At 36.5% G+C, this 23348-nt stretch overlaps 1 protein-coding gene across 6 annotated transcripts in view; it reads right to left on the bottom strand.

Annotated features, from left to right (window-relative positions):
- The window catches only part of carmil1.S (capping protein regulator and myosin 1 linker 1 S homeolog), a 157788-nt gene that overhangs the window by 42656 nt on the left and 91784 nt on the right, over positions 1-23348 (bottom strand). For all 6 annotated transcript variants that reach the window (XM_041567768.1, XM_041567765.1, XM_041567764.1 and 3 more), the window contains exons 11-22: positions 22976-23070; positions 20972-21058; positions 20362-20465; positions 19509-19586; positions 17945-18021; positions 15367-15471; positions 12732-12801; positions 7872-7953; positions 5894-5993; positions 5597-5651; positions 3874-4046; positions 3081-3149 (exon numbers count right to left, since the gene is read on the bottom strand). In XM_041567768.1, coding sequence (XP_041423702.1) covers positions 3081-3149; positions 3874-4046; positions 5597-5651; positions 5894-5993; positions 7872-7953; positions 12732-12801; positions 15367-15471; positions 17945-18021; positions 19509-19586; positions 20362-20465; positions 20972-21058; positions 22976-23070 — 1095 coding nt within the window. The remainder of the gene's footprint in view (positions 1-3080; positions 3150-3873; positions 4047-5596; positions 5652-5893; positions 5994-7871; positions 7954-12731; positions 12802-15366; positions 15472-17944; positions 18022-19508; positions 19587-20361; positions 20466-20971; positions 21059-22975; positions 23071-23348) is intronic.

Raw genomic sequence — 23348 nt, forward strand, 5'->3', positions numbered from 1 at the left:
ATTTAAAAAGCACATTCTGAATATCATGCTGACATAGCAATAGGCTGTTTCCAATGCTTTATAAGAAGGACAAACACACATTTTCTTTTCCAGGGTGGCATTTAACCAATGTTGTGCACAGTAAGGAAGGCAAGAAAAAGCAGCTGGATGGCTGTTGGCATCCTGACTGAAGAAGAATATAGGTGTATAGGTGTACATAAAGTTTAGGCTATTGAAATAACAGGAAAATGCAGGATTAAGAGGAACAACAAAAATGGGCATATGTTACAGGGGCTTAGAATTGTATGCCCTTTCTAAAATGTCAGAATGTGAAAAACCTATTCAAAGGTTTAGCTCTATTACTGGTATAAGAATGTGCATGATATACACTTCTTAGAAAATTGCATTAGTTTATAGCATAAACACTGCAAAATGAATTAGCGGGACCCATCACCCCAAAAAATTATTCCAAATCCTATTTTATCATGTTAGTCAAGCAAAATGAACTTTAATTACACTGTATAAACTATTTGAATGTTGTTTCAATCAGTTTGGGAATTCATAATTATAGCAAGCAGGCAGGAGCCATTTTGTGGACACTGTTATTAAGGCAAGCCTTGTATCATCTCAGAATCTTGTTGTGCACCAGAATGGGGGACCTTATGTCCATCCCCATGCCCTGGCTACACAATTAAATGGTTAAGAGAACTACGCGAATGTGGGAGAGCAGTGACATCTAGGAAGTGCTGAATGGAAAGTGAAAGCAATTGCTTGCCCCGCCTCTATATGTACTCTGTTCTTTTACCAAGGATATAATGCCTTGTTTTGCCCAACATAATCCCCTTTGCCAACGGATTGGCAAAGGGGATTATAGTAAATCCCAGTTGTATGCATTATATCCAATGTCAGTTATTAACAAATTTTCAGAGTAAATGAACATGGGTCTATAAGGTACCAGAGACTTTTTGACAATTACTACCAACAATTTAATTTTGAAGGCCATTGAGCTTTTAGATAATGTTGCAGAAATGCTCAGATTAAGGGGCAGATTTATCAAAGGTCGAATTTCGAAGTTGAGAAAACTTCGAATTCAAAAAGACCAACCGAATGGTGGTCAAAGTTTTTTGGGGTCGAAGTGGGCCTACTTCGAATCGTACGTTTCGAAGTAGTACTATTTCAATTTGAAGTTTTTTTAACTTTGACCTTCGATCTCCCAAACTCCCCCAATTGCCTCCATACAGGATCTAGGAAGTCCCCCATAGGCTAAAACAGCACTTCGGCAGCATTCAAAAACATTTTCAACTTCGAATCAAAGTGGTGGTCGAAGTACCCAAAAAATTACTTTGAAATCCAAATTTTTAACTTCGAACCCTCACTTCGACCTTTGATAAATCTGCTCCTAAGTGTAACAAGTCCCAGAGCAAAATGCAAATCTTACACAGAACTGTAAGGAGTACCCTTAAGGTGAAATAATAGTAGTTTGTACCAATTACATGATATATTGCCTGTGCCTATCTAGAAGCTAATGCCAATGCAAACTTCATAAAAAGTTATGGACAAATCAGGCTAAAAAACCGCAGAAGCTTTGCTGCAAGGTTTATTTAACACAACATGTTTCGAGCATTATGGCTCTTTTTCAAGTGCTCATGTTGTGTTGAATAAACCTTGCAGCAAAGCTTCCGCGTTTTTTTAGCCTGATTTGTCCACAACTTTTTACGAAGTTACCCTTAAGGTGGCCATACACAGGCCGATAAAAGCTGCTGACAGACCCGTTCGATATCTGGCTGAAAGTCCCGAAAATCACGATGGATTGCGGACCGCATCTGAAATCCATTTCTCAAAAGAGCAGACAGATTTTTTTTTACAGATAATGAATTGAAATCTGACATGGGGCTAAACATATTGCCAGTTTCCCAGCTGCCCCCAATCATGTGACTTGTGCACTGATAAACTTCAGTCACTTTTTACTGCTGTACTGCAAGTTGGAGTGATATCACCCTCCCTTTCCCACCCAGAAGCCTAACAACAGAACAGTGGGAAGGTTACCAGCAGCTCCCTAACACAAGATAACAGCTCCCTGATAGATCTAAGAACAGTACTCAATAGTAAAATCCAGGTCCCACTGCGACACATTCAGTTACATTGAGTAGAAGAACTAAAAGCCTGCCAGAAAGCGGTTCCATTCTAAAGTGCTGGCTCTTTCTGAAAGCACATGACCAGGCAAAATGACCTGAGATGGCTCCCTACACTTAATATTACAACTAAAAAAAAATACACTTGCTGGTTCAGGAATGAAATTTTATATTATAGAGTGAATTATTTGCAAATCATTATAGAATCCCTTTATTCTGGGGCATTGTCTGCAATCTACACTTAATGTTGGATTGCAGTAATGTTGGGTGCTAGGTAGGTCTGTACTTCACACCAGCCAGGAAAGTAGTTTCATGGGGTTCTCCTGTGCCATGTGCCTGCTTGCGCTCCCTTACTTGTGCACCTAAATTACACGTGACCTTAAACATAGGCACATTTTCCTCCTGTTTTGCACTCTGCATCTTGCCTAGCAATAATAAAATTAGGTCTGTAATATTATATGGACCTAAGAAGCATGAGAGATAATATGTTCTGCAGTCATTAACGACCTGCCTTAAAAAATGCAAGATAACAAAATAACAAGGGGCCTTTAAATGTTATGTTATCTGAATAAAACTGAAGTTCCTCATTTATTAGCAGCACGTGGGTGACACTGCATGTATAGTAAAATGCCAGAACATAAGAAAAACATGAACAGAAAGAGATCACACAAGCATAGGCTATTAATAAAGCTATATGGAAATGTATCAGTCACCTTAGGAAAAACATCATAGCTAGGTACAGACATATAGTACACTTTTATATATTTTACAGAAGCCTTATTCTGTTTTTACTACATGAATAATGATGTATTCAGCTAAACAAAAACACTGAAAAGAAAAGTTGAGCAAAATGTTACTGTTGTGCAGTGGGATTCTGTTCTGAGGTATTCATATTACATTTGAGAATCAAACCTTAAAGAAATCTGAAAAATATCATTATACAGTGTAGATTTAATGCGGTCAACTTACTTTTCTAAAGCTACTGCAATATCCTGAAATCCCTGGGCAGTGATATTATTCTTGTCCCAGATCACTGTTCTGCAATAAAACAAAAATGAAAAACAAAAATCCACAACAACTTTACAAAGAAAAAGCAGAATATTGGAATTTTAATGACCTTGACCAGTGCTCAAAAGGATCTATCTTCAACAAGCAGCCCCTTGTAAGTCCAAAGTTTTTTATTTTAAAACAACTTTTGCTGTTCTAAAAAAAAAAGACTTGCATTCCAAATTCTCAGAGTGCCATAGCCCTAAACTAAGTCTAATACTGCCTACAGACATATCATCAATCTCTTAAAACAATGATAATTTAATAAAAAACATATTGTGAAAACTGCTGTAGATATACATAGTAAGGTTTTCTATTCCCATAGAATATGAGAAGTTGCCAAAATGTCCTTACATTTGCTGGCAGGTAATTTCACATATAGATTCTTAAAGGACAATATATTTTTTCTACAGTTTGCGTTCACATTTTCTTAGCAATATTCAGTAAGCACTACTGGCATATGTAATCATGCCATAGGATTTTCATTTATCTGCATATTTGTGTTTATTCAAATGTATCCATGCCATGTAGAAGTCACAAATACTGTAATAAGGTTCCATTATCAGCAAACACAAATAAAAAAGTAGTGCTTGCTCTGATTAGTTGAGTTTAACTTTTAAACAAAGCTACACGAGTCACCAAGTGTCATTCGATCTTGAAATTTAAAAATAGGGTTATCACATATTTTACGCAGCTGAGTTACATCTCCTCTTACCTTAACTTGGTATTTATCTGCAAAGCTTTGGCCAACATTTTGGCTCCCATATCTCCCATGCCATTTCCACTAATATCTACTTTCGTCAGGGACGTATTGCTACCAAGGGCATTAATGATAATTGTAACATCTGTCTTCAATTTAGAGTCGGCCAAAGAGAGTGACTGCAAAGGCTGTGGAAAGTACAAATAAATAGTCTCCAGGAGGCACATGTTTTGGGTATTATTTCATACACTGATAACAGAATGATTTAGTTCATACACAAAATACAAGCTTGGTTTATTGTATTAATATATGCAAGATACAGAGAAAGAACAGCTACTGTAGAATGAGATACTTGTTTTCTGTGATTTTGGACCTTCATCAGATTTTCATACCACATCAACATAATACTAAACTGTAGAATTAACCATTTAATTGCCACAAATGTGTTCTGACCAGGGTACTATTGAGAATGAGTCTGTATGTTCTACCCAAACTTGGGTATGGGGTTCCTCCCGTTTCCTCAATGTTAATTGGCTTTCGATGAAATTGACCCTAGTATGAATGTGAATTTAGATTATCTAAATACGAACATGGAGTTAATTGGAATGATAATCAATCTCTCTAAGAGCAATGACTGATGGGTTGCCATTGTCTGCAACAAAACTGCTTGAAAACCCTGCACTGTGGGTAAACTGTTGCTTTGTTACTTGCGTTATAACCTGGGCAACAAATTAACCTGTTTGTCTGTCATTGATGAATAAATGTATTAAACAAAGATAATAACTTAAAAAATAAAAAGTTCAGTAAACCATGTACACAAATGCATTGATATATCGGGTATGCAAAATATGTTCAATTTGGATTATGCATTATCAGTTCACTTCCAAGCATCCTGTTATTATTGTCTGATGTATTTTTACTTCACTTGTTGACATTTATAAAATATATGTCTCTCATGCACATCTATACACAAAACATTTTTAATTTCCTTTTGCCGCTTTGTGTTTTAGGCCACTTTCGGTTTACCATACCCACAATTATGCCAAATACCACATGCTCGGCTAATATGAACCTGCTGGTTTCTTGTAAGTGCATTATTATACTGACAAACGTTATACTGTATTAAGTAAGTATTAAGTAAGTTCCTTAGAAGGAAAATGGGCAGGGCCAACTTAGTCCATACAAATTCAGGAACAGAAAAGGTGCAAGCAAAGGCTAACAAAAATATTTTTTAAATACGTTTTAAATATTTCCTGAAAAAATGCAAATAAATTAAAAAATTATGGTATACTGGCCCTATAGAGAATATGAACTGTTAACAAAAAGAAACTGTAGAAAATATTGATGCCTTTTTTATACAGCACGTGGAATCAAGTTGTTCCCAACCAAAAATGGCAATACATATTCAATAGGTTGAGTATCATTTCAGATTTCAAAGGTGACAGCTGTCAACAATGCTAAGAAACTATAGTAGTCACACTCGGCATAGTGATCAAAATGCAATCAGCTGCTACAAACAGAGACAAGTCATGTTTAACAGAGATAGTTGGAGAGACAAGAATCAGCTACCAGAGATGGATAACAAGCATGAGTGTGCTTAATCAAATTCAAGTGACCATCTTCTTACTATCATATCTAGGCTGATCCCTACAACTTTCTCCAGCAGCCTTTCCAACATGTCAGTTTTTCAGAAAATAAACTATAAATATAAGCCTTCGAAACTTTAAGTTACACTCACCGATTCTTCATCTTGTATCATATGTACCAAGTTGTCCAGGACAGGGATTAAGTTCCTAAAGAATAAAAGACAATGGGGGTAATGTAATAAAAGGCACCACGTTTGCCCTGGAGCAGTAACCCATAGCAGTCAATCAGCAGGTAGAATTTACTGGTCACCTGAAAGCAATCATCTTATTGGTTGCTATGGGTTACAGCTCCTGGACAAACTTAGTGCCTTTTAGTACATATGGGGAAAGTCTGTTTTAGAAAAATGGCCAAATACATGAAACACTGAAATAAAAGGAGAAAATCTTACTTGGATTTCATGTTGTTTAAATTCTTTCCTAAAGCCAGATGCCTTATTGATCTATTTTTACTGAGCCAGACAACAAGGGTTGAGAGGTCTGATTCTAAACCTAAGTAAAACATTAAATAATCTATTAAAATGATCAAAGTAAAACTATGACACATATATATGATTCTGTTTTTTTTGCCAAAAATAAAGACAGTGGATATAAATGAGATAACTAGCTTTCCATGTGCAGTGACTTAGCAGTTCAGGTTCCCTATTTTTCATCTAGTGTATTAGCAAACGTAACCTGGTGAAATACAAGTGTTATGCTACTGGCTCTGTCGTATATTTATGTTCAGAACCACAATTTTTATCTCATCCAGCAGTTATACTCCATCCTTGAGCACAAGCTTTACATCACTGCAAGGAGTGAGGAAATGTAAATGCTATATAGCAATGCGGTTATAAAGATGTCAGAGAAAGTAAGGAAGAACTGGTACTGAGATCAGTAGGGAATATTGGAGAACATGGGAGGCATCTGAAGAATAGAGGAAAATGGAAGACATTCTGACATTTACCATAACAAACAAGGGGAAATTGCAATGAGAGTGTGATCAAAAAATGAATTAGATGAAAGTTGAGTGTAGGACTGGCCAGACCAGGGATGACTGACATAGTTGGCCAGCTTAGATATATTGCAATATATAGACAACCAATACCTGTTTTTATTTAAAGGGGAAGGCATTTATAGTAGCTTAAGGCACAAAAAATCACAAGGTCTTGGATATGTTGATAATGGGTTGAGTGCAGAGGACCTATTGTATTTGATTGTATGCTTTTTGTGGTTACAGCCTCAATGCGCCCCACTTAATGGTTCAAAAATTATTGGTCGTCACAACTTTCCCTGTTTGTTATAGTTTATACAGGAGCAGTAGACAGATCCATGTTTTCGCTTTCCAGCATAGTCAGGTGTTTCCAATAAAAGTGCAGCCATGTTTGGGAGTTTTAACTTTGAAAGCAAGCATGTTGCTGGTAAAATAGAATTCTTAATGAATCCGATGAAAGTTGAGTGTAGGATCTGGCCACACCGGGGATGACTTTGATATAGTTGGCCAGCTTAAATATATTGCAATATATCGACAAACAATCCCTGTTTTGTTTACAGAGAACATGTTTAGTAAGGCACAAAATGTCTCAAAGCCTTAAATATATTTATAATGGGTTGAGTGCAGAGGACCTCTTGTATTTGTTATTCTGGCATTTAACGCCATTTGTGCACCCAGAGCTACTATGACAGCCCACCCATGTAGCATTAGCCTTAGTGTCTCCTTCATAAAGCAGAACTTTTATTTCCTAAATCTCAGAGCTGCTACCAACTAATGTTTCATATAAACGGCAATCTCTTGGTTGCTCTTGGAATAAGCTTAAGGAATGATTTACAATTTACAGTATATAAAGAAAAGACACCATGTTAATGAATAAATTGAACTTGATAAATATCTGTTGCGCAGTCTCCAATGGAAAGTATTATTGCAAAACACAGAAAATATTGAGCTTAATGTTTCTCAACTCAAGAAACTGTTTTATTCACATAGATAGGGCATCCATCATTGAGGATTTAAATTTAGGATAATTTCTCTTTAAAAAGATCCTGTCATCGGAAAACATGTTTTTTTTTCAAAACGCATCAGTTAATAGTGCTACTCCAGCAGAATTCTGCACTGAAATCCATTTCTCAAAAGAGCAAACAGATTTTTTGTGCCCAGAATTATGCGAAACAAGTGAGAAAAAAAACTTTAATTGTATACAGTATTTATATATTTATTTACATTTTCCCTGGTTTAACTGACCCTTTAATTTAAATAAGTAAAAAAGACTACGTTTCAGTTGATACCAGACGCCAGAAATATTAAAGTCAGTTTTATATATGAATACATTTTTGTCGTGAAAACCTTACATAAATTTAATCTTTCTGTGCAATGGAATGTCGCATATCACTTACCATTGTCAGAAATATCAAGGCTTGAGATGTTATGAATTTCTGCAATGCAGCCTTCTAAAACCTGAGCTCCTGCTGATCTTAACTAAGAAAAATAAACATTTAGAAATAAAAATTACAAATGATTTACAACGATAGTAAGTATGACAGCACATCCTGGTACCACTCCCTTTGTGCACTAACTGCTCAGGTGTGAATTTTGTGCCACAAATATGCTGTGTGTGCAGTGGCAGACAAATGCCATTCATGTAATTTACTGCACAAAGGGTAGTAGCAGCATATGCGCCGCCAGTAGAATAAATGGATTGTGTGCCATTACCCTAATGCCTTAGCAATGGTTGTGCAACACAGACATCTTGAAAACTCTGTATGTACTTTGTATTACATTACAACATAATTAAAGACGCTAATGTCAAATAGAATAAATAATAAAATGTGTTTATTCATATTTGTAAACAATTTGTGAAATCGTGTGTAAAGTAGTGTAGTCTAGGGAAAAGTGAATGCAATTTTATTTTTTTGTGCTTGCTTAAGACAAGGATTTCCCAGTCAAGAAAGGAGCCAAAGTTGAAATCCTGAAGCCACGAGTTCAGTTCTACTGAACACCAATGTGTGTTTTTTTATTTTGTAAAAAACCCCTAGCCACCAATGTATTATTTTAAAACTCTATAGGCCCCTGCCACCAATGTTTTTTTTTTAAAAAACATATTCTCTGGGGCCCCAATGTTTTTTGTAAGGGGGGCCCTGGCGCCAATGTTGTTTTAAATAACTTTTATGGGGTGCCCTGACACCAACATTTTTTTTTTAACTTATGGGGGGCCCTGGCCACCAATGATTTTTAAAAAACTTTTATGGGGGCCCTGGTGCCAATGTTTTTTTTAAAAAAAAAACTTTTATGGGGGGGTCCTAGTGGCAATATATATTTTTTAAACTTATAGGGGGCCCTCGTCACCAATTATTTTTTATAACTTATAACCAATTTTTTTTAAAAAAAAAAAATTTATGGGGGCTCTAGCGCCACAGTTTTTTTTTTTAAGTTATAGGGGGGCCCTGACTTGTGTGTGGGGGGTTTTACCATTTTTAGTGCTGATGTCTGTGTGGTCTGTGGTGGGCAGGATCTGAGGTGGCACTTGGGGGCTGGGGCCCCTGAAAATTTTGTTGTACTGGGCCCTGTGATTTCTAATGGCGGCCCTAGTCAGTATACACGTGTAGAGCTGAATCGTCAGATATACAGCTACAAACAATAGAAGTCTACCTGTATTGGACGATTCAGCACAAACAGTGGCCAATGTTTGGGTGCCATCAAAGGCACTGGGCTGATCAATTGTCTCCCACCATACACGCACTGAAAATCGTACAAAGTTAGTTTCATACAATAATATCTGTGCATGTATGGCCACCTTAAGAGAATTTAACAGATACTCTATGAGCTCTCACATAAGTAGAACGTTTGAAGGCTTATGGCTATGTCACAAAGGGATATGTTTTTTTCTTTGGATCCACATTGGAAAGCAGACATTTTATTGACCACCTGCTTTTTCATATGGGCTGTTAGAGTACACTTAAATGCTAAGAATGTTAAATGCCAGCCGTCTCAAGCCAAGAAGTTGGTATTCATTCCAAAGGTAGGCTCAGAAAATCATATCTGTGTCATATAGGCAGTCATAAAGTGTATGTTGATGCAAAAAAACATGGTGCTAAATGTCTGAAAATGTTAGGTGATGTTTGAAAAAATAAAAATGGAAATGGTGTTGAGGCATGCCTGTGAGCACTTGTGGTACTGCAAGAATGGTACTTACACAGTGACCAAGCTTTGAATGCATTACAGGAAAAAGCAAATAAAATAAGTAGACCAAATACCTATGCAAATAAGCAGCACTTGATTCAATGGATTCCATGCATTCCCAACCCATAAAGAACCATCTGCTCATTAGCTAGCATTTATTTTTTTTTAATATGTAAAGGTAATTACATAGAAATCCTAAGAGGTAAATGGCAAGAACATGTTCACTTACTAAACTACACTCTACAGCACAAGCTTTATTAAAAATATATCTGCATTACACACATATTAACCCTCATTTAATTTCATTTTGGTTAACGAGATAACAGTGCTTTGTTAATTACACTCCTGTGTACACTTTTCTGTGTTTTTAAAGTTAAATGGTATCTCATTGCTTCAAAAACCCACAAATGCCTCAATGCAAGATGCTATCAATATGTACAAAAACATTGAAGATGGCTAGCTCAACAGTATGCATTTGCTTCCTGTTGGTAGTATCACTTTATCTAAACCTCATAAATTATATCAGTAGCAGAACTATATTATGTCAATGAGAAAATGTGCTTGGACAATGGAAAGTTCTGAGAGGTAGTTATTGAAACGACTGTATTCAGAGAAGGGAGGCTTTGTATTAATAAATCTAACAAATAAAAAAACAAAAATACAAAAAGTATTGTAGAAATGATACCTATATTGGCGAACAATAAAAAAATACATTGCAAGCTTTCGGAGCACCAATGCCCCTTCGTCAGGCAAAATACAAATGAAAGCTAGAAAGGCACAGCATTTATTCTGTTAGATCAGTGAAATGTATTCATGGGCAATAAATTAGGAAGTTACAGATAGATAGAGATCGAATGTACAGATAATACAATGAATTAGGGTGGGTTGTAAATAGTCCAGGAGTCTGGATTCAGTCAGGTCACTGAATACCTTTCACTGATCTAACAGTATATCCAGTATGCTGTGCCTTTCTAGCTTTCATTTGTATTTTGCCTGAAGAAGGGGCCTTGGTGCTCCGAAAGCTTGCAATGTATTTTTATTGTTAGCCAATATAAGTATCATTTCTACAATACTTTTTGTATATGTTTGTTTTTTTATTTGTTATTTTGCTACAGGCTAACACGGTACCACAGTTTTTGTTTTGTATTAATAAATCTAAAATGGATGTGTTCATGGTGGGGGTAATAGGTGTACCTCTGTTCTCAGTAAAGGAAAGAAAGAGACCTGTTTTTCCCCATGCGCATACTGGATTACTCTTATATTTGACAACATATACTACAGCCAGTCCTACTGTATGTAAGGGTCCTGTAAAATCTTGGACTATCATGGCTGCTGATGCTTCTTCCAGGGGGTAGGGTAGGGAACTGTGAGCCATGGGAAGTAGCATGTTCTTGTTAGCCATGGGTAATAACTACAAGTCCAGGCTGCCATTACTTGAGTTGTCAAAAGTATTGAGTGCAAAAAAAAAAAAATACAACTAAAATGTGATAACTTTTGAAAACACCAACTTTATCAATTAGTCACTCTGGGTAATTTCTATACTTTCAAGTGTGCCCTCTATTTTTAGACTAATTTATTGAATGGTGCAGTGCGGTCACAGAAAGGGTAGGGTAAATATGCAAGGTAGGACTAAGGTGCTATATTCCTATGTTCCAACTGACCAGGCTCAACCTACCTATCAGGCCTGGACTGACAGTCTGTGGGTTATGGCAAATGCCAGAGGGGCTGCTGGAATATCCAACTGAAAGTCACTATTTAGTGGGCCTATTTTGACTCCCAGTCCAGACCTGCTACATATTCACTGCTTTAGCAAAAGTCATAGCTAGGGTACTGCTGTTTAGGTGGAATATGTGTAGTGATAGATATATAGCATGCAAATCTGTAGTAGGCACATGCTAATGACACTGAAAAATGACATTAATGTCAAATCTACCATGTTAGCCAGTAAAAGGTATCACTTAAGCTGGCCATGCATGTACAGATAAAATTGGAAAACTATGTTTTGTACAAATTTTGGTGCTTGCATAGTGGCCTGCCTGACAAACACTGACATACAACGGATATTGCTTAGTTCATCAATCAGGCAAGTTTAAAAATCAGCAGATGAGAAGTAAAGAGATGCTGGCGGAATGATAAGAATATAAAAGGCAGCCATCACGTGTATCGTCCAACATACAGCATCTATCAGTTCAGTATGTGTAAGACGATCACAATATGTCAGATTACTGAAACTAGTTTTCCTGATAATATATCCCATACCTCTACTTTGGAATAGTGTTGTTTTTTAATCTGACAACTGCAATGAAATTTGTCTCTGTGAACATTTCAGAGGTGTCATTGTTGTCAGCTTGTCAAGAAGATGGACACAAGAACGTTACGCGATTTGTTCTTATGAGCTTTTATAACAGGTATAGTTTAATGCATCCCACCTCATGGTGACGCATTTATTCTGTACTCACAGTGGATACCAACTGTGAATAAAGGTCTGTTGTTCTCCAGATCTGTTATTCTCCATTAAGGGTTTGCATAATACCCATACTGCATGGCAAATGTACTTATAAATAATTGTGACGAGAGACATTTTCGTTACTTTGTTAATCTCATATCCCTTCAAGTTTCAGACAGTGTGTGGACTAAAACATTCCAATCTAAGAAAGATGCATCAGTAGTTTTTTCAAGTTTTATTTCGAAACAAAACAGTAGAAATGGAAAGTGGCCAACAGTCAGACATGTAATATGTAGGCGACTACATGAAACATCCATGTGTTGGACAGTACAGTGATCTGACAAATACTAAAACAGTTATATGGACGACACATTTGGAGTCCATGCAATTCTGCATGAAATAACAACTACATATTGCACTTATACTTCCTTATTATCCTAAATATTTATACAGACATAATTAACCATTTGTCTTTCCTAAAGAAATGGGACAAAAATAAAGGACTACTTTCCCCTTAAAGCTCTAGATTTCCCCTTAAACAATCATAGGGAAAATATTAATAACAACCTTCCAATCACAAGTGGGATTGGATAGCTTGCTGCTATGTTTATTTGTGCAGAATATCTCATACCTCACAGTTGCTGAGATCTAGAGACACCTCCTTCAGATTAGAGTTGCATGCCAGCCCAAGTAACAAAGCCCTGAAAGATATTAACATGGAAATCTGTCTGGGTGTTCTCAGTTTCACAGTAGTAATGGATAACATATGTCATTTACTTATTGGTAAAACAAACAGCATGTGATCTACTTTATACTTTATCTCCTTTACCCTTGAGAACAATAATTGCTATAATCCTGAATTTGTATCCTTTATGCCAGTTTGATCCATGACCACATATAACAAACATACATAAAAATACAATGATGGTATACTAAATGAATATATTTTGCATAAGTATACTACAAATTAGAGAACCTGTAGTGCTCTTCTGGACCTGCAACTTTCATTATACACCCAGCACCACAATTCATAAAAGCACACATTTGTTGTGATCTTGTATCACAGTGAAAATAAATTGTTTCCTGAAGAATTGTATTGGGCACAATCAAAACTGTGCTTTAGATGCAGCTGTAAAACAATAATTTCCTTTTATAAGTGAGGCTATTAATATTGACTGCATCTGTTAACAGTAACAGGAAATCACTACTCCTACCTCTGTTCTAGGTATGAAGGCTAACTGCTGTGTACTTCTCCGGGGTGCAAGTAATTGGTGAAAATGCACATTAATTGTGCCAGGACATAGGTGGTACCTCACTGAAGTAACCTAGAAACTAAATATGGGCTGCAAAGAGAACTGTCGCACAAGAGGAAAAGGGCTGGTAGCAGGCCTGGACTGGAAGTCAATATAGGCCCTGGCATTTCAAGTACACAGAGGCCCAACCAGCCCCCCACCATCCCACTCTACAGTGACTGTCTCTGGCAACTTACAGAAGCCCCTCTGGCATTTGCCAGAACCCACAGATTGCCAGTCCAGGCCTGGCTGGTAGTTGTTATAAATAGCTGAAGCACATAAATCCACAACACACTAAAGTCTGCGTGGTTGATGACCTTCACTGCCAATTTGGCCATCTACGTTCTGGGTGAAATTAGTCTGATCTGACTGTCCTTTGCAGGCCTGTCAGAAGAGTACATCATCAAGATGCTGCATCATTTCCTGTCCAATTGGATTTTTATACCTACACAATAGATATCTGGCCGTATTTTGTGCAGATATTTATTGGGGAGGCAAATGGAAAGGGCTTATACACAGGCAGATAAGCTGGCGACTCACTCTGAAGGGGTTTAATCAGCATCTTAAATCTGCCCTTGCATGGCCAGCTTAATAAAACCACATAAATCTTTAGCTCAGGCATAACAATATGCTTTCAATAACTACCATCTTAGGTTGATCCCAATTTCAAGTGATGCTGCAATCAAATGTCAGATTTTGTCAGATTTGGAAGGAAATTCCTACCCTCTGCTAATGGACATTTGCCTATAAAATGCTATTTTTTATGAACAAACTGGCTACTAATTTAATTCAGAAATACTTGCCTAAGTAGTTAATTTTTACGGAATACATTACAGATAAGTCTTTGAACAGGAGGTCCATTTTCTATGCACTAAAAACTTCCTCCTGATAAAACTTTCTGAGCCTCCAGTGGGTGCTGACACTAGTACTACATTAGTAACTGTGAGGTTAACAACAGAGACAGAGGAACCAATGTCTGTCTTAGTGGAACCAAGAGAATAGAAGGTCCCAGTGTAAATAAACTTGTGCAAAACAAATTATAATTTCAAACCCTTTCAACAAAATCACGACAAAGGAATAAAGGTTAAAAAAGAGAAAATAAATAAATAGCTTCACTGATACTAAAATTACATACTATCACAGCTTCTGGATTATATGCCATTTAAGGTTAAATTCTCCAAATCCCTCTGGGAATGCTACAGTACTATGGTTTCACTGTAAAAAGCAATATAACCATGAGACTAAATGAGGGCACCAAAGATCAAGCGTGATTTCCCAGAATTGCGCAAGCATTGATGATTCCTTGGGTCGTTTACTAATGCGATTACCATGGGACAAATTGCTTATGCAAATAAGTTTGATACAGATCTAATTCTGAGTCCATATGTAATTGCCTTTCTCTAAAATCAAGGCAGTTGACTTCTTTTGGTTGAAGTATTTTAATAGAATTAGGTACAATATAGATAATATTTCATTAAATGAGCATGCCAGTGTTTATATCTAAAATGAAACTTTCTCTAAAATGAACTTTTCTCTTCCAACATACTGTAGTTCTTGTCATTCATACACAATACTGCTTTATAGTAAAAATTCTTCCAAAATTATACTTAGAGATTATACAAAATTATACTTAAGAGAAAAGGATTCTAAAGCCAGAGTGCAGAAAATCATGAACTACAATTATGGATGTAAAAATAAAGAATGGCTCATTAATCAATGTCTCAGCTGGCAAGGGCAGAATTGTCATTTTTATCAAAGCCAGCACAGAGTACATAGGTCCCCTCCCACAGCAGCACATTTAGGATATTAACATAAACCCTTATAGAGTTGCTCTCAAGCAAATTGTTATTTATTGAAGCTGTATTGGATTTCTGCAAAAACAAAGCATAACACAAAAAATATTAAGGCATGACAATACATATTCTATCAAAATTCCGCTCATGTAATGCTTGCTACAATACAAAACCAACTCACTTTAGGGGCTCTGAGGACAGCTTGGTGCCTGAAAGGTTGATGTGTGTCAGAGCAAGTGAGCTGCTGAAAAACTGCTTGATTGATGGTGAAATCTCTTTTCCTTTTCTGTTGATCAAAAAATGACAAATATATGATACCAGTTACAACAGTGCACAATAACACATTATCTAGATGCTGGTGTAGATTAAGCAAGAGCAACAGAGCAAAGAGCAACACATTTGGGAAAGAGGAATACAATGTCCATCCAAAAAACTTCTTGAAATTTCTGCTTAAAACACATTTTAACTAAAAAGCAAATACATTTTGCCTAAGTGCCGTAACCCATTGCAGCCAATCAAATGTCTCTGCTGGTATGAAGGTGACCAGAAAATGTTACTTGTTAATTGGTTACAAAAGGTGACTATCTTTTATTATTGAAGTGCCATATGCTTTTAAATGGCATTTAATAAACGTGGATTTTAACTTACACAATTGTGCAAATCTACCCTACTACTGAACCAGCGACTTTTGAGTGCGCCTCCAAATGCCCTGTTTGTTACAGTCCACGGGACCAGAGTGGAATAGTCGGAATAGCTGGACGGAGGGTAAGAATTCTCATCTCACCTCATATGTGGAGCTCGGAAGCGTGTGAATGTTTTCATCTTTTATTATTGGCAGCGTATCTGTCAGTTCAAACTTTTCTTTAACAGCACTGTCACAACTTCTCAGTAATGGTATAAAAGACAGTTCCACAATACACATGGGCAAGTTAATATCTTGTGTTCTAAGTATCTATATTTATATGACTCTATAAGTATACATAGCATATAACAGGGCCTAACAAAATTAATCTCAAACTGTAAAAATTATTTAGGGTATAGGACCCCTAATCCAGAAAGCTCTGAATTCCAGGAAGGTACATCCCATTCATTTTAAATAAATAATTAACATTTTAATGTTTCCCTTTTTCTCTGTAAAAATAAAACAGTACATTGTACTTGATGGTAACTAAACTTAAAGGGGGGGGTGTAAACCCAGTCTTAAGGCCACCCCACAGCACCCCCTAGAATTCTATAAACTTTGGCAAAAACATCACCAAAATTCCAAACCAAAATTCACCAATCAGAATTCTACTGACCAAAAACTTCATTATAAATACAAAAGAACTAACCAATACGAATTCTGAATCCCAGCACCATAGCAGGAATCTTGCAGTTATCTTACATACAGAGATAATAATGTATGTTTTCTCTTTGTTATATGACACTGGAATCATACATGGGACTAAAGGGCAGACTTGTTTAGTTCTGGGAAACTAGTGTTAATGCTTCCAACTCCAGTTGCAAGAACAAAGAACATGGAGACAGATTTTTACAGTTCAACTGGGATTCTCATTGAAGGATTTTTTTGCATTATAAAGCAGTTGCTGGCTGTGGAGTTTTGGAAACGTTTCATTGTGCAATATTGCTTTAAGGATACAACCCTGCTGTTGCTGGACTACAGCTTCCACCATGCTTCAACATTTACGATAATGTATGTTACATTATTCTGGCATTTGTAGTACAGCAAGAACTGAGTAAAGTTGGTGAAATGCAGCAGGGTTTACTACCCCATTAATAAATTCATATTGGTGGCAAAACAATCTTATTGAGTTAATTTAATGTTTTAATGTTTTTTTTAGCAGACAAGCTATGGAGATCCAAATTATGATTAGAAGGTTCCTTATCCAAAAATCACCCGGTCCTATGCATTCCAGATGACAGATCATATGCCTGAAGGGTCATCTCTAAAAGCAAGCTTAAAGAGAGGAGTCATCACCAACTAATCAAGGATACTAAGAATTCAAAGTAGTTGGAATGCATCCCTAGTATCATAACAAAGAAGTTGAGTTCAAGTTAACATTTCTCTGAAATAATCACTATAGGCAAATTCTAGGCAAAAAATTAAAAAAAGGATAAAAAAAAATAGCCTGCAGAAGACAAGCCTGAACATTTATACTGTCCAAATGCAGCACAGCATGCCCTATACAGAACAATGTAATTTTATTCACAAAGCAAGGAAAGTAGGTTAAAAAGAGAATGTAGAAAACCAAATACAATTAGCATATCAAACATTTGCGAACACGAAGCTTATGTAAATTGAAGTACTGGACAAAAACCTAAACTAATACAAAAATAAAACATGGTACAGAGCATGTGAAAAATGTACAGTAAAGGGTGTAGTCGAGTTGTCTTTTAACAATGCATTGGTGCAAGATAAAAATGGTAATGCAAGATGGTCAGCGGAAGTCTGTTATTTAAGAGGTGTGTGTGTGTGTGTGTATGGAATATGATTTCAGACTATGCTTTTGGGTGTATGAATATGATAAGGACCTTAGACCATAAATACACGGGGCAGGGATCATAAATAAATGTATTAGGGCAGGGACTGGTGTACTTTGTAGTATGCCAGTGATATATCAAAAAATTATTTTAATATAAAGACGTATTAAGAACAAATGTAGGTCTATATTCTATACAGTACACTATTACGTACATTCTGAGTACATAAAGGAAAACAGACCTCTCTTAACATGTCCAGTGATAAATATCTAACAAACCTGTGAGAAAAAACGGTTCTTGAGAGGTTTAACTGAGCAAGATGCTGCAGGCCACCACGAAGAAGGGCTCCACATACCTATAACATAAATCAATAAAGTGTGAACTGCCACTGTATCAAGCTACACTGCACATTTCCACAGCTGCAAAAGTAAAGATCTCTATGACAAAACTAAGATAAACATATGACATTACAGGTCACTAGACCCTCTTTTTAACTTCTCTTTTGTATTTGCTTTATGGAAATATTACATTTTTAATATACACTGTAGTACATAGGCTATGTCACGTGTCTGACCACTCACCTACACTCTATGATGTTTCTAAACCTGTATACAGGCATTGGCCGTGATGTAGACATATGGACAGGAGATCGAAGCAAAATCAAGGGAGAATGTATTTTCACATTGTAATCTGCTCCACTGCATTTGACATTAACCTTATCCTATTTTTTTTTTAATATGACATTTGTAGCGGTAAAACTATACTAGCAGTGTTAATTTGCCTGTACTGCTGTTGTTTGTCTGGCCACAGTATTCCTAATTAAGTGTTTTTAATATATGCTATAGTACATATGCTACTTTCAGACATGGTCTGACTTAGGGTTGCCACCTGTCCGGATTTGACCCGGACAGCCTGGTTTTCAGAAGGGCTGCCCCGGTCAAGACTTATTTGGAAAACCGGCCAGGATCTCCCTTGATTTTGACATGGAAATCAGTCAATTGTTGATTTCTGAGTCTTAGCCCCACCCCTGTAATGTTGCTTGCTTTGTCCACAACGTCACTGGCCGCCGCTCTGATGTCATGGCTCCGCCCCTGCCCAGATTGTGGGCCACGGAAAGATGGCAACCCTAGCCTGACCATTCACCTCCACTCAGGTACGCACTGGCCTGGATGCAAATATATGGAGAGGATTTTGACACAGAATATTTTCAGGCTGACATTTGCTCCATCGCATTTGACTGTAGCCTTATCCTATTTTATAATACAATACCTTTAGTGGTAAAACTATATTGCCAGTGTTAGTTTGCCTGAACTGCTATTGTTTGGCTGGCCTCATTTACACAGCCCTGAGGCACATAGCTCAGGGGACGTGATTTGATATTACTAGAGTTTAGTCAACTGAACAAGGAGAGTAATCAATTTAGCCAGGTTACTACATTACAGAAGGTATGACCGAGTTTGTATTTGAAAAAGTTGCCAAATAAGGGCTGGGATATTTGGTAGTCATATGTCGACTGGCAGCCAACAGGAGTTTCTTTACGGTAGTACAAGTACACCTGGTTTTTGTAAAAAAATAAAAAAAAATTTGCTCTAAGCCAGGGATTTAAAAATACACACCTGCTTTGAGGTCACTGGGAGCAACACCCATGGGTTTGGTGAGCAACATGTTGCTCACAAGCCATTGGTTGGAGACCATTGGTATATACTATAGTGAGCACAAAATCATTATTGTATTGTTTCATACCTAAAACAGAAAATAAACTACACTATACTGTTTTTTCTAGTATTTGGGTGTGTATTGCATTCCTACTTTAAAATATGTTTGAATAACCAAGAAACTTACCATGTCAATGGCACATTCGGTGTTTGATAAATCCAGGTATACAATGGCATTTGGTTGGGCTAAAAAATTATACAGGTACTGTGGAAAAAAAGGTATAGCTGACATTTATTACTGTACTATACAATCAGGGATATACTGTACAGTTAGTTTTCATAATAAGATCTGGTTTTCAGGCTCATGTAGCACAGAGAGATAAAATGGCAATGTCACATGGCAATGCAGCACGTTACTAGCAGGGAATGATATGATTTATTACAGTAGCTTTCGTGCCAACGGCCCTTACTTAGCTTCTACTGCTTATACCACTGGGGTACATTATATATATTACAGAACATTATAAATATACTAAAACATCAAAGTTCAAACAACCAAACAAAACAAATATCATGGACAATGGCACACTACCTTTTTTATCTCAGCAAAAGCCACCGGGCATTATTTTTGGTCATTGTTCACTTGTGCTATCATAGCATCATAACCATTGAACAGGGGTATGTGCCTAAAAATTGAAAGCTAAAAAAAATAATTTGCAGTGGGCAGCCTGGAGGCAGGTTCCCTATAAAAAAAATTATATGACATTAAAAAAGCAATATTTACGGATATGTATATTCCAGTTTAGTAAAATTATATAATAGGTTGCTAATTATGGTGTAAATTATCTGGTTAAGAATTCATTCTGAATGTTTCAAAGAACTGTACCACTTTTTAAAGAGTGGTTTGAAGACATTGCAAACTTTAACCAGCTCCTTAAATGCTATTCTATCACCAGAAAGAATAAAGTCAATGTGCCAAATACAACAGATAAAGCACAAGAGAAATTGTCTGAATTTCATAGTTAAATGGGCAAACATACCGAAAGTTCATCCCCACGAAGAACATTCCCTGAGAGGTCAAGGTGTGTGAGGCTGCTTGCAATCGTCTGGTTAGCACTTAGAGACTGGGAAAGGCTATTCACCCCTAAAAAAACAGATATAAACTTCCTATTATTTAGAGCAGGACAAACTTCCCCTCTCAACCACTTTAATAATAATAGAGGTAGGCACTCAAATATAATATGGTGAAGTTCAATGACAATGCTAGATAATTGTTTCAATTACATCATTAATCGTCAAATCATAAATAAAGTATATATATATATATATATATATATATATATATATATATATATATATATATATATATATATATATATATATACACACAAAAACACACACAACTATGCTATGAAATGCTATTCAATCTTTATCTACATTGCCAATGCTGATCTGCTTTCTAAAGACTTGCAGGTTTCCCAAGAAATATTTTAATGTGTCAGTTTTACAGACCCCAGGGAGGCTGACAGACACTGAAAAATAGACCAGCAAGCTACCACTAGAACATTTTCTCCTCAGGGCTACAATTCTCTCCTGAGGATGGGTATTTGACAGGTTTTTGTTTTTTTTAAATTTTTTCAAGAAATTTACCTTTAGATGATAATGAGGTTCTGGATAAGTTTAAATGTTTCAGTCCCTTAGGGAGTTTGGCAAAATGAATACTTAAGCAATGCACACCTAAAAAGCAAAATACAGATTTGTGATAAACCAGTCTAGAACTTCATGTTAAATTCTATGAAAATGAAATACCAAATTTTAGGTTTAGGATATTTGAAAAGGCAAATGAAGTTAGTATGCTGAATTCCACAGAGAAACAAAAGAAAAGGTGTGTCTATAACCTCGCAGAAACGTACTTCTGACATCTGGATAAGAAAATAACCTTTCCCATTCAGCTGAAAGGGCTAATGTAAAATGATATGTGCGCACAGTAAAATTCTGTATCAGTTCAGTCTAAGACAAGGATATTGTTCTTCGCTTGACTGCAGAGAAAATTATTACTGTTGTATTCAGTGTACACAGCCCAGTAAAAAAAGTAATAACATGTTCTGTGCCCATCAGGCACAAGCAGATAAGCTGCATCAAATCACAGAATTTGTAAATGTTCACTGGGGCTGTAACCAAAATAATTATTTTACATCTATAGATCTGTATTTAAGCCTGATTTTCCCTGTCTATATCTCACAAAAAAACTGTAACTATAGGTGTAGGTGTAACTTATGGCTATTAGTGACATTAAGACTAAGGGGGTTATTAATGAAAGTCTGATTTTTTCAGAGTTTTAAAGGGGAAAACACCATTTATTGGAGGGAAAAAAACCAGAGGATGCTAAAAGTCAGAATAAAAAGAAACTCCATTACAAACATGCCGAGGTCATGCAGAAGTCAACGGCAGATGTCCCTTTTACATTTGGAAGATCTACTCTGGGTTTCGTACAATAATCTATGAATTCATGGTTTTCGGGTGATAATCCGAAAAAATCGTACTATTTGGATTTTTTCCCCACAATTTTGCTGAGTCTTTTTCGAGTAAATATATTGATAAATATGGTGAACATGTGCACGGGAGTTTGGTCAAAGCAGTTTTAAGGAAATAATGAGACATTTTCAGATTTTAGTTAATAACCCCCTTAGTGCCAAAAGAACTGAAACAATATCTTATTTGTCAGTTTCATTGGCTACACTGATGACGTCACTGGCATTTTCAGAATTACTATATACAGTTATCTATATTAATAAGCTACAGTGCTATGGTATCAGTACTGCAGATTTAGTCGAATCTGCTCGTGTGGACTGAACCTTATGCTGACTTCAACAGCTATTTCCCCAATTGCCATAACCCCATCTAGGGGGTATATTTATCAGAGTGAAGTCTGAGATCACAACAGTCCACTAGAGTGAAATTCTGCCACTCTCCATTCGTTTCCATGGGATTTTTAAAGGCGTATTTATCAATTGGTGAGAGTGAAAGTTCACCCTTATGCCTTTAAAACTCCCATAGAAACAAACGGAGCGGGCAGAATTTCACTCTAGAGGACTGTGGCAATTTCTAACTTCACTCTTTGATAAGTATACCTCTAGGTCCCTCCCTCATCAGTCCCATATCTCTCCTTCCCCAATCTCCACAAATCCACACACAGCTCATTCCCATATCTATTTGTGTCCAAACCATATTTTTTAAGTCACATTACTAGGCATCTCAGTGCAACTGCAATTAAGTATTTGCATAAAACATGCTCATTGCCCAGGGCACTGTCTGACTCTCTTTTGCACATAAAATTAAGAGGATCTATAAAAATCTCAGGGTAATCCCCCTCTCAAATGCCCCTATAACTCTGTCCCACTATTCATGAATTCATCCTTCTTCTTCCTCTCCCTGCAGATTCAGTGCAGATCAAAGTTTAGATGTTGATTTGATATATCAGATGTATGAGCTCTTATGCATAGGAATTTGTCTTTGTGCATCAGTTTCAAAATTTGCCAACCAAGTGGAAAAAAGAAAGGTGTTAAAGGAACAGTTCAGTGTAAAAATAAAAACTGGGTAAATAGATAGGCTGTGCAAAATACTAGTTTAGTATAACATAAACACCTCAATTACCTCTATCCTCAAGAGGGTTACTCGCAAGATTGATAGTATGAAGTCCTGAGTTTGGATTGTGTGCAAGGGCGCTGGACAGTTTCTGTGCAAAATCTCTGCAAAGGAGAAATACCTTTAATTAGAGTACACAAAACAATTACAACACTGCCATCAATTTATAATTTATTTTTCCAAATATTTTCAATACACCATCACACCTCAGGGACACCTGAGCTCTGCATTCTTCCCCCCCCCCCCCCCCAAAAAAAGAAGAAAAGAAAAAACAGTGCAGACAAGCATGAGAATTTTATTAGCTGTTAAAATAAAATCACGGGAAATATTCTTATTTGCAGTACCTCCCATTGCATGGCATTGATTTTGCTGCTATATGATG

The sequence above is a fragment of the Xenopus laevis genome, chromosome 6S (assembly GCF_017654675.1).
Source record: "Xenopus laevis strain J_2021 chromosome 6S, Xenopus_laevis_v10.1, whole genome shotgun sequence".
Classification (NCBI taxonomy): Eukaryota; Metazoa; Chordata; class Amphibia; order Anura; family Pipidae; genus Xenopus; species Xenopus laevis.